This window comes from Amphiprion ocellaris, chromosome 3 (assembly GCF_022539595.1).
Source record: "Amphiprion ocellaris isolate individual 3 ecotype Okinawa chromosome 3, ASM2253959v1, whole genome shotgun sequence".
NCBI lineage: Eukaryota > Metazoa > Chordata > Actinopteri > Pomacentridae > Amphiprion > Amphiprion ocellaris.
The window spans coordinates 39567679-39579972 of NC_072768.1; the positions used below are offsets into that span (position 1 = coordinate 39567679).

At 35.3% G+C, this 12294-nt stretch overlaps 1 protein-coding gene across 1 annotated transcript in view; it reads right to left on the reverse strand.

Moving 5' to 3' along the window:
* The window catches only part of parvaa (parvin, alpha a), a 30429-nt gene that overhangs the window by 3919 nt on the left and 14216 nt on the right, over positions 1 to 12294 (reverse strand). The window contains exons 6-11 of the mRNA XM_023274504.3: positions 6985 to 7100; positions 6513 to 6571; positions 4874 to 4893; positions 4725 to 4786; positions 3348 to 3416; positions 2227 to 2328 (exon numbers count right to left, since the gene is read on the reverse strand). Of these exons, the coding sequence (XP_023130272.1) occupies positions 2227 to 2328; positions 3348 to 3416; positions 4725 to 4786; positions 4874 to 4893; positions 6513 to 6571; positions 6985 to 7100 (428 nt within the window). The remainder of the gene's footprint in view (positions 1 to 2226; positions 2329 to 3347; positions 3417 to 4724; positions 4787 to 4873; positions 4894 to 6512; positions 6572 to 6984; positions 7101 to 12294) is intronic.

The following is a 12294-nucleotide window of genomic DNA, read 5'->3' on the forward strand; positions in this document are numbered from 1 at the left end:
CCGGAGTCCGTCCACAGCGCAGCCGTCCTCGTCTCCGCCGGCCTGCTGCAGGAGGAGACGCCACGGCAGCCTTTTGTCTGGGTGTTGGCCAGCAGCCGCCGAGGAGCTGCCAGCAGAAAATGGGCACCGAGGACTCGACAAGAGGAGCAGGAATCAGAGCCGACAGCATCTGTAATCTCCTGCTGCACAGGGAGGCACTGGAGGGAGGTTCAGGCCTGGAGGACAAACATCCTGATCCTCCTTCAGCTTTCTGTCCGAGGTCACAGCGTTCACGTGATAAAACATGTTTAAAACATCTTCCACAGTTTCCATCTCCTCCCTCTGACTGCTTTCACATGTTTCTGGTTTCTTCAGAATCATCTTCTACAGGATCAGAGCAGGAAAACCACCACGCTGAACTGGGAAGATCTCCAAATCACACCAAAATGAGGCAGCACAAACGGTCAGTTTCAAATAATTTGGGGAGGTCTTGATCATTTTGAAAGGTTTTTATTTCTTTGGACACATATTTTAAAGACATCTGGCACAATTTTGTGTCATTTTGAACAGTTTTTATCAAAAAGTATTGAGAAATTTGGGACGATTTTTGTGTAATTTTACACAACTTTTATGTAATTTGATGAAAAACACATTTGAGTTCTGGTAAAAACTGCAACCAAATCAGTTTATTAACAATTTATCCATGCAAAATGGGACAAATTTTAAATAAAATTAGAAAAATGTGAGTAATTTAATCTAAAATTAAAATTTTTATGTCTTTTTTTTTTTTTTTTAAACAATTTGTGAGTCATTTTTGGACAAATTTGGGGAAATTTGGACAAATTTGTACAATTTTGAAAAATTCTTTAAGTTATTCTGAACATTTTTTGAGTAATTTTGGACAATTTTCATGGCTTTTTGAACAATTTGGCAGTCATTTTGGAGAAATGCTGAGAAATTTAAACAAATGTTGAGTCATTTTGGACAGCTTTGACGTAATTTTGAACAATTCTTTGAGCCGTTACCAACATTTTTTGAGTCTTTTTCAACTGTTTTTGAGTAGTTCTGGACAATTTTCATGTCATTTTGAGTCATTTTGTCCAAATTTTGGTTTATCTTTTAAAATTTTTAATCATTTTCAACAGTTCTTAAATCATTTTTGACAATTTTAAATTCATTTTAGACAGTTCCTGGTTTTAGGGGGCATCTTGGGCATTTTAAGAGTCATTGTGGAGCAGATTTTGTCAGTTTAGCAAATTCTGAAAAAATATCGGATAACTGAGTAATTTTGACCATTTTCTGTGTCATTATGAACAGATTTTAGTCATTCTGGATCCATTTATAGTCATTTAGGACAATTCCTGAGCAATTTCAGACCATTTCTTTCTTAAAAAAAAAAAAAAAAAAAAAAAAAAATTGAGCATGAATATTATGGGATATATGAGCTCAGAAATACTCAAAAAAATAAATTAAATTACAAAGTGATAAATCTGGACCCACCTCTATGGACTTCAAAAAAATATTCAAAGGATGAAGGTAGAACTCTGGTTATTAAATATATTAAAGTTTAGCACATTTAAAAAAAGTAATCAGACTTTTTCCCACTAACCTCCTAGCAGCTGTAACCATGGTAACTGTACACAACAAACACGGCCTCAGCTGGAGCCTCAAAACGTTCAGAGCATATAAAAATAAACCAAATTAAATTAGATTTTAGAGTTTATTTTTAAATGTTTATATTTACTAAAAAAGTAATGATTCAAATTTGACAAAAACTAGCTGTGAATAATACATTTTTATCAAAAAAACTGGGGCTGGAGAGAAAGCAGGTGCTGAAATAAACACCAAACGGCAAAGTGGATGTGAAATGAAACATCTGTGCGGCTTTAAGGTTGAATTTAACATATTTACATCCATATTTACACACATGCACCTACCAAAGCTAAAATGGGTTGTAATTCCAACAGAGTTTAAAAATATGGTTTCAAACACATCATTTAATCTCATGTTTAATGTGGGATTTAAGCTCAAAGATCCACCTGAATCATGGGACAAACTCAAGCTGCCATATTTTGAAATATCCATTTAATAATAGAGATAATATTGATGTAATGTGTGTGCAGCTGTATTAGGTCCAGACAATAAACTGCGGATATTTTAACACCTTTCATCTCAGAGGAAAGAGACTGACAATAAATTTTAGTTTTTTGTTCACTGATGGATGCAGAAAAATGGGTCAAACTTTACCTTTTGGTCAAAGTTTTCAGGTGTGAGGAAGAAGTTGTAGAGCGGCACGAAGTATCCCTCCAGCAGCCCCATCAGCAGCACCAGGTAGACGCCGTCTGCAAACTGAAGCAGCAGGACGGACAGATTCAAAAGAAGTTCTAGAAACCAGTATAAAATGTATATTTAGTCTAATAAACATCAGTAAACAGTCGATCCAACAGGGTAGAAAACTGGGATCAATAGAATTCTAACTTCTGCTCAACATCCCTAATCTGCCTGAAACATCACGATAGGAAGCACGGTGGTGGCAGCATCATGATGTGAAGCACGGTGGAGGCAGCATAATGTGAAGCACGGTGGTGGCAGCATCATGATGTGAAGCACGGTGGAGGCAGCATCATGATGTGAAGCACGGTGGTGGCAGCATCATGACATGAAGCATGGTGGAGGCAGCATCATGATGTGTAGCACGGTGGTGGCAGCATCATGATGTGTAGCATGGTGGTGGCATCATCATGACATGAAGCATGGTGGTGGCAGCATCATGATGTGAAGCATGGTGGTGGCAGCATCATGACATGAAGCATGGTGGAGGCAGCATCATGATGTGAAGCATGGTGGTGGCAGCATCATGACATGAAGCATGGAAGTGGCAGCATCATGATGTGAAGCATGGAGGTGGCAGCATCATGACATGAAGCATGGTGGTGGCAGCATCATGATGTGTAGCACGGTGGTGGCAGCATCATGATGTGTAGCACGGTGGTGGCAGCATCATGGTATGAAGCACGGTGGAGGCAGCATCATGATGCGAAGCATGGTGGTGGCAGCATCAACTAAAATAACCTTTTCATTTCATTTCTACCATATTAAAATATTCTGCATGTTTAGTTTTATATTACTGTGACTCCTGAAGTGGGTCGACGGGTTTGACTGCCAACTAGTAAACCACAAGTTAAATATTATGCATTTTAGTGGCTTATAAGCTATATATATATATATATATATATATATATATATATATATATATATATATATATATATATATATATATATATATATATATATATATATATATATATAATCTTTTACTTAATAATCAGTAAATATTTCCCCTGTATGTATACAGGTGTGTATCTTACCTGTGTGTCCAGCTCAGACACCTCCAGGTTGAGCTTGTTCAGGTGTTTGTTCACAAAAGTGATCAATGTCTGAAAACACAAAGACAAATGCATGTCAACAAACCCTGCGTCTCAAATTAAGTAAAGAAAATAAAAATTCCTTCAAGAACCCTTAAAATATCAGTAAAATAATGCAGACAGAGAACATCGCTAGTTTGTGGTCCGTTTTCTGCTAAAGAGGACCATAATGTGTGGAATGAACATCATGATGTACTGAAAAAGTCTCAAAACTAGTGACTAGGACCATAAACTCGAGGGAAATGTTTACTGAGGTATTAAATCAAGACAGAAGTAGTCATTTGTCATCTGTACAATCAGACGTTCTTTCCAACCAGAGGAGTCGCCCCCTGCTGGCTGTTAGAGAGAATGTGGCTTTAAGATTTCACATTTCAGATCTTTTATATACATGGATTAAATATACCAAATATTTTAGCTAAAATTTGACATTATGATGCTACCAAGTCACAGCAAATGAAAACCGCTTGAGTTTCTGTTTAGGATAAAGGCAAAATAAAGACAGACAAAGCATCTGCTGCGTTTCAAAGCATCGACTTTGGAATTTGCCCGTCGCTGTCTTGGATTTATGAAACCAAATGCAAATGTCAAACACACCCTGTTTCTTCATCTATTTTCCTCTAATTAGAAACATAATTTACTAAATTAACATCATGCTGTATTCAAAAAGTCTTGAAACTAGCAACAGCGACCATAAACTTATTAGGAAAATGTTTACTGAGGTAATAAATCAAGATAGAAGCAGTCATTTCTCATCAAAACAATCAGACATTCTTTAAAACCAGAGGAGTTGCCCCCTGCTGGCTGTTAGAAATAATGCAGGTTGAAGGCTTCACTTCCAGATCCACAGGCTACATCAGTCTTTTATAGACGGTGTATGGCTTTAAATTACAAATATACAGAATTTGTTTTGTATTTTGGATCAAATCTGACATTGTTACACCGCCGCAACACAAATCTCAGTACTTTTTATTAATTATTTTTTAATTTTCTTCTAAAAGGAACCACAATTTACAAAATAAACATCCAATTGTATTGAAGGAGACTTTAAACTACAGATTGAGACCATTAAGTTATTAGAAAAATGCTTACTGAAGTGATAAATCAAATGAGAAGTCGGTTAATATTCTCATAGACTTCTGTGTAATTGGAATTATTTTTAGAAGCCAGAGGAGTCGCCACCTGCTGGTTGTCACAAATAATGCAGCAAAGTAAAGGCTTTACTTTTTAGAAACTGATGCTAAATCCATCTTTTCTAAATGTTGTAGAGGTTTAAATGACAAATATAAAAGCTTTTATTTGTATTTTGGCAGGCCTCGGTACCTTTTTGACAACATTCAGTTTATCCGGAGCGTGGTCGAACAGAGTGTCGAAAGCATCGCGCTCTGTTGAAAACAAATAAATAATTCAGTCAAAAACACTTTAACTTTACTGTTTAATAGTTGTTGTTGTTGTTGTCAGTGAAAACATACCGTGTCTTCCAGAGAAAGCCCTGCAAAAAAACACAAAAAAGAGAGAAAATGTGTCATAAATACGGAGGGAGCTTCTGCTTATTGACAATTTCACACCTGAATATTCATAATAAAGAGAAAATAAAAGGCTTCCAACTCAATCGCAGAGGAATGTCGAGGACGGAGGGATTATGTCGGAGAAATGACAACACAATAACGTAGCTGGGGTCTCCTAATTCCATCAACAATAGCGCAGCTCGGCGCGTTGAAATGACCTGCGGGACGGTGACATACTGCAGCACAATGCAGCGACCTCACCGACGGATGAAGACGTGACGCTGAGCGGCTCTTCTGTGGGAACGTTAGGAGGAGGAGGCTGCTGCTGCTGCTGCTGCTGCTGCTGCTGCTGCTGCTGCTGCTGCTGCTGGAGGAGAAGGTCAGGTGGGTTCTGGAGGGGAGGAAACGCTGACGTCCCTCCAGGACCAGATATCGCAGCGGGCAGGACAGCAAGACGTGGCAGCGGCTCAGTCGCACACATGTTCACGGTGTAATCTCCAATGGCAACGGCAGGCAGGTCCGGGCAGCCGTCCTGGTGTAATAACCCGCCCTGCCTGGCCGTGTGTGTGTGTGTGTGTGTGTGTGTGTGTGTGTGTGTGTGTGTGTGTGTGTGTGTGTGTGTGTGTGTGTGTGTGTGTGTGTGTGTGTTATTAGCAGCCCGTCCATCCACCGTGACAAAACGTGTGTCTTGGCCTGCCGTTATCTCCCCGGTTGCTGCTGTCAGGCTGCAGGACAAACTCACAGCGAGACAAACAGCCGGCCGGTTAAATCGTCTAATTCTTCCGCTAAGGCTGCCATCACATCTCTGGTCGTGTGTTCACAGCGGTTCTGCTAACGGCAAACAGGAGGCTCTGCAAACAAGTACTACCATGTAATAAATAGTACAAATCTGCCATAAACGCATGAAACACTGGACCGGTGACGCAGTTGGTATGAGAAGCATGAAAATATAACAAAAATGTATATAAATAACATCGATTTTTACTGAAATTTATTATTTATCCATTATAGGACCATGATGCTGCCGCCACCGTGCTTCACACTTGTTACAAGAAGCACAAAAATAGAACAAAAACGTACATAAACAACACAGACTTATACTGACTTATACAATTTCTCAAAATTTCGGATAGATTTGAGTAATTTTGGATGTTTTTTTTGTATTTTTGGACAACTTTCATGTCATTTTGAACATTTTGTTGACTAATTTAGGAAATTTTTTTGTCATTTTCAACATGGGACAGGTCAAAACAAGTTGCATTAAATGAAAAGTCTCCTTTTTAACGTAAAAACTAAATTTTTAGTCATTTTGGACACATTTTTAATGCATATTACTCAAATTTGAAGTCATCTTGGACAAATTTCTAGAAATTTCTGATGAATTTGAATAAAACAAAAATTAATTGTGAAATACAGAACATTTTTGAACACGGACGCTGGGTTGAATCTGTAAGCTTCACACATGAATGGTGAGTCTGCGACGTTTTACACCAAAGACGAATCATTTAATGTGTTGCGTTTAGTGCAGCATTATGATCCATCAGCTGTGGATCTAAATGAACGTTCTAAGATGTGAAAATGAAGCACAGTGCAGTGTTCTTACTCTGTGTTTCCGGTGATTTCCTCTTGAATTTGTCTGGACTGAAGGATTCCTTCTCTCTTCTGAAACATAAAAACACAAAACAGAGCGCATGTGGGAGAAATCTTTATAGTATGGAGGATCAATCAGGATCAAATGACTGAAAATGTCACAAATTACTCAAAAAGTGTTCAAGTTGTCCAACAATACACTAAAAAACATACAAACTGAGTCAAAATTGTTGAAAATTGGCAAGATTTCAAGAAATTGTCCAAAATGACAAGATTTATTTTTATGATTATATGGTTATAGAGAAAATGACCAAAAACAGAAACCAGATTCAGTGTTTAGACTGAGACACCTGGATGGATGTAAAACTGATCTGGTGTCAGTTTTTACCAGAACTCAGATGTGTTTCTCCTCCTAAATGTCCTGGTTCTGTCTGCTGGACTGATGAAGTTCTGAGGCTCAGAAATGATGAACGTTAAGAACTCACCTGTACGACGACCACCTGGATGGAGACGTGGTCCGGTAGTCTGATTGGAGCTCTGAAGTGCTGCGACAGCGCCACCAGCAGGTGGAGGATGGCGACGATGCTCTTAGCATGAACCGCTAACGAGAAGAGAAGAAAAACATCCGCCATGGAGTAAATAACAGAAATGATGCAGCTACTGTACATAAATAATGATAATAATAATAAAATATATCTGCTGTTTTTGGCTTTTCAAATCATACAAACATTTATAAATCAGCATATTTTTACATTTCTTCTGCACAGACAACTTCTTAGAACTCCTCCTCAACAATCTCTGATGAGCCTAAATTTTTATAGCACAAAATATGAATATTTATAAACATATTTGTGAAATTTTAGCTCGATATGTTAAATATTTCCCAAGTTAAATGTATCTTTAAAATTACTAGTCAACCCACTTTGAATCTATCTGAATGACTCAGGACCTAAAGATTAAAAAATAAACTGAAATCTTACCCCTAAAATGTAATTATGTTACTGATTCAGTTCACAGTTTTCTGATCTCAAATCAGCAAATTTTTAGAACAATTTCTGCTCCACCATCTCTAATGAGCCTCAAATTTTTATAGCACAAAATATAAATATTTATAAAAAATACTTCTGAAATATTAGCTTAATATATCGAAAACTCTGTGAGCTGAATTTATTTTTTAAAAAAAATATAGCATATCTGTCCACCCACTTTGATGCAATTTAACCCTCCTGTTGTCTTCATTTACAGGCACCAAAAAAACATTGTTTCCTTGTCTGACAAAAATCCCAAAATTCAGCAAAAAATTTCCCAAATTTCTGAAAATTTGCAAAACCTTCAGGAAGAAAATTCCAATAATTCCTTAAAAGCTTCCCTTAAAAGTTTAATTTTAAAAAATTCCCCAAATTTGGCAAGAAAATTTTTGTAAATATTTTCAAAAAATGAGTGAAAATCTTCCAAAAAAAATCCTAAAAATATCTAAAGTGATTCCATATATATCAGTAAAACTTTTAATATTTTCTTTAAGAACATTCACATAAAAATCAACCAAAATCCAGCAAAATTCTCTGGATTTTGGTTGATTTTTTATGTGAATGTTCTTAAAAAACATTTTTAACATTTCTTTTATTCCACCAAAAAATGTTCAAAGATTTCCCAAAAATGCTGAAAATGGGGACATCAGAAGTTTCTCTGTGAAAATATAAATTTTTTCCACATTTTCAAAATTTAAAACGGGTCAATTTTGACCCGCAGGACGACACGAGGGTTAAAAGTTGACATCTCAGGAGCTAAATAAGATTTAAAAAATGAAATTTTCCCTCTTACTTCCCAGAATCTACAAGTCTTCCTGCTGAAACTAGTTTTCTTGACTCGTCGTGCTGCGGATCAGATTCCTCCCTGATGGATCTAAACATGGAAAAAGAGGCTGTAGAGCTTCCAGAGCTGCACAGAGACAGGAAGAGTAAAACATGCTGGAGATCAGGACCTCAGACGGTCCAGTTTAGGCTACAGGAAGCTTCATCAAATGAAGATAATCTGCCGTTCCCTGGACATCTAACGGACGTCTTCTTTGGAAACACTAAAGAGCTCCGTGAATGAGGTGGAATGTAAATGATTTCCATTTATTCCAGGAGAATCCTTTAATCAATCCACTTTTCTCCCTGCTTCCATCAGAAGTCAGGTTGTGAGGTTTTATGGCGGCTTTCAGCTCCTCTCTTTGATTCCTTTCTGCCTCCAGGCTTCAATCAGAGACTCCCTTCAGTCCTTTAATTGATCCTGATTGTTGTGTGAATCTAAAAGCTAAATCCTGTTTGTTCGGATGACGTGTTGCTCACTGGACGAAGCTCTTCACGCTCAGTTTTCTGCTGCTTTTCTCTTATTTTTGTCACTTTTTTATTAAAATCACTGTGAAGGTAAAAATCACCTCACCCCCTGAAAACTTCCCAATTCAATCTAAATTCCTTAAATGTTCAAATATAATAGAAAATATGTGGCTAGTTAGCGCTCAGGGTGAGTTATTCATATAGAGTTCATTAAAAACATAAAAGGAAAAATGTGAAGAATGTTTAGAGGCGGCAGCAGGAGGGAGATGTTGTCCTTCATTTCAAAAAATTATGTGTTTAAGATAAATAAAGATTTCTAAATGCAGCACGACACAAAAACACACAGTCGGAGTCAAGAAAGCATTAGATTCAGAGAAATAAGAGAAAATTTCAGGTTTTTATGTCTAATAGTTCCTCAGATGTTGTTGTTCAAACGCAGCCTCAAAGTGGGTCGACAAGAAATTAAAAAATAATAAATTTAACTCAGGAAATATCTGACATATCGAGGTAAAATTTCAGAAAAATCTTTCTAAATATTCATATCTTATGCTATAAAAATTTCAGGAAAATCAGAGATTGTTGAGCAGAACTTGTTCAAAAAATTCACAACTATCTTTATAAACATCCAGATTTTATGCTGTAAAAGTCTCAGATGGTCGAGCAGAAGTTGTTCTAAAAATCTGAAGCTGGATCTTGTCCTCTTTTTCAGTCGATTTGTTTTTGTATTTTATGTTTTTTTGTGTTCTCCGAATCCATTTCGCACGTTTTTATCTCATTTTCCGTCTTTTTTTGCACATTTCTGCACATATTTCTGTTGTTTTGTTGTAATTTATGTTTATTCTGTTTTCCAAATGCATTTTGCACATTTTCATCCAGTTTTCTGTCTTGTTTTTGCTTGTTTTGTTGTTGTAATTTCTGTTTTTCTGTGTTTTCAAAATGGATTTTGCCCGTTTTCATCCCGTTTTTTGTCTTGTTTCTGCTCATATATTTGTTGTTTTGTTGTATTTTATGGTGTTTGTGTTTTCCAAATAGATTTTGCATGTTTTTATCCTGTTTTCCATCATGTCTGCTCATATTTTTGTTGTTTTGTTGTTAAAACATAGGTTCAGAAGTTTATTTACAGATTGAAATTTGCTCTAAACTCATCTACATCTCTGATTAAATACTATAAATCAACTCTACACTACATAATTCTAAGTTATAATATTGAAATAATTCAGCCAATCATGCTCCAGAAAGCTGCAAATGGACAAATTAATCAGGTATAAACTGGATGTATTTGTCTTTAACTCTTCACTGTGCTTGTATGAACTAATCTAAAAACTAAACGTTCTCTCTGAAAGCTTCTCCTCTATTTAACTACTGACATCAGTAAAAGGCAGCGTGGTATTAATTATCACTGACTCCTGTGTTGCATAAAAGAAGCCCATCAATAGGTAGAATAGAGCTCTTAAAACACACTGCTGTTCTCCACCTGAGAGCTCAAAGGAAAGACGAGCAAATTCACATTAAACAGCTTCTACCTGCAGGAGCAACAAATGAAGCTCTGACAGATTTATTTCAGATCAGAGCCAGTGGCTCCGTTATTCACACTAGTTATTTAATCATCATTAACTCAATTAATCCAAGGTTTCTGGAGGAGATTCTACACGGAATGATCCCATTTTTATTTCCCAAAATTCTCCTGATCCCACCTGAGTATCTATTAACACCAGAAGAGCAGCGATTGGTTGATTAATTGATTAGCTGATTGACAGAAATATATCGTTTCAAGGTAGATTCTCTGATGAGAACAAACAAAGTAAATGGACATGTAGTACGGTTTTATTATTTTGGAGACTAAACAAGTAACTGGGACAATAGTCAGGACATTAAAGTAAAATTAAAACGGATAATACAATGTAATACAATAGAATATTATATATGATATATTATAATGTAATGTCATATAATATTATATATACATTTTTTTCCCTCAAAAAATGTAGAGACCAAAAAAAGTAACTGAGACAATATTCATGCAATTGAATTAAAATAAAAATGGATAATATAATATTATAAAAAATTAAAAACATAATGTTATATAATATAATATATGCATGTATGCATTTTTATTTTTCTTAATTCAATTTATTTATTTTTTTTTTGAAAAATTTTATAAACCAAACAAGTAACTGAGACATTATTTATGACATCAAATGAAAATAATGACGGATAATGTAATATAATTTATTTTAATACAATATAATGTAATATAGTAGAACAGAATACCATAGAAAATTATATATTTCTTTTTTCTTTTTTATTCAATTTAATTTAATTTAATTTTTTTCTTGAAAAATTTTAGAGACCAAACAAGAAATTGCGACAATATTCATGACATTAAACTAAAATAAATAATCAGCCAAAATCCAACGAATTTAGCTGGATTTTGGTTGATTTTTTTCTGAATGTTCTTAAAGAAAATATTAGAATTTTTACTGATATATATGTAATCACTTTAGATATTTTAAGGATTTTTTTGGGAAGATTTTTATACATTTTTCAAAAATATTTACCATTTTTATTACTATTATTATTATTATTATTATTATTATTATTATTTTTTTTTTTTTTAAATTTTATTTCTTGCCAAATTTGAGGATTTTTAAAAAAAATGTTAAGGGAAACTTTTAAGGAATTTTTAAACTCTGACTTTAAACTTTAAACTCTGACTCTGATCAGTCTGGATGTAGTGGTTGACAGACGTCCATCATGTTCAGGTTCCATCTCTCTGTGAAGCTTCCAGAGCTTCTCTGTGATCTGCTGCCCTGGTTTAGATCTTTGACTCCTCTACAGACCTGTTAGCTGCTCTAAACTTCATATTCACTGTGTTTTTATTTATTAACACATCTCTAAAGGCAGCCTGATGTTTCCTCTTATCTCTGAACTGATCTCAGCCGGTCGGTGTTTGTTTTCCTCGTTGCTTCAGGAGATCTTCATTATTTCATCTTTATTTTTTCCTCTCGTGGCTGCAGTTCGATCGTATCTGTTAGAGTCACTGGGCAGCATTACAGAAGACTGGAGGCACCGTAAAGTAAATTTACCTCAATTTATCAAAGTCAAATTTCACAAATATGTTTTTAAATATTCATATTTTCTGTTATAGAAAATTGAGGCGAATCAGAGGGTTGAGGAGGATTTTTTTCTAAAAATCTTAAGATTTGAGATCAGAAAACTGTGTTCAAGTGAACCTAAAAGAAGTTCAGTTTCAGATTCTGAATCAGTGCAATGATGAGAAATAAGAGAGAAAATTCCGATTTTTATCTTTAGTAGTTCCGGAGATATTGTCATTCAAATGCAGCCTCAAAGGGGGTCGATGAGGAGTTGTTAAAAATAAATTTAACTGAGGAAATATTTTATGTATCGAGCTAAAATCTGACAAATACATCTATAAATAATCATATTTTGTGCTATAAAAATTTGAGGCAAATCAGA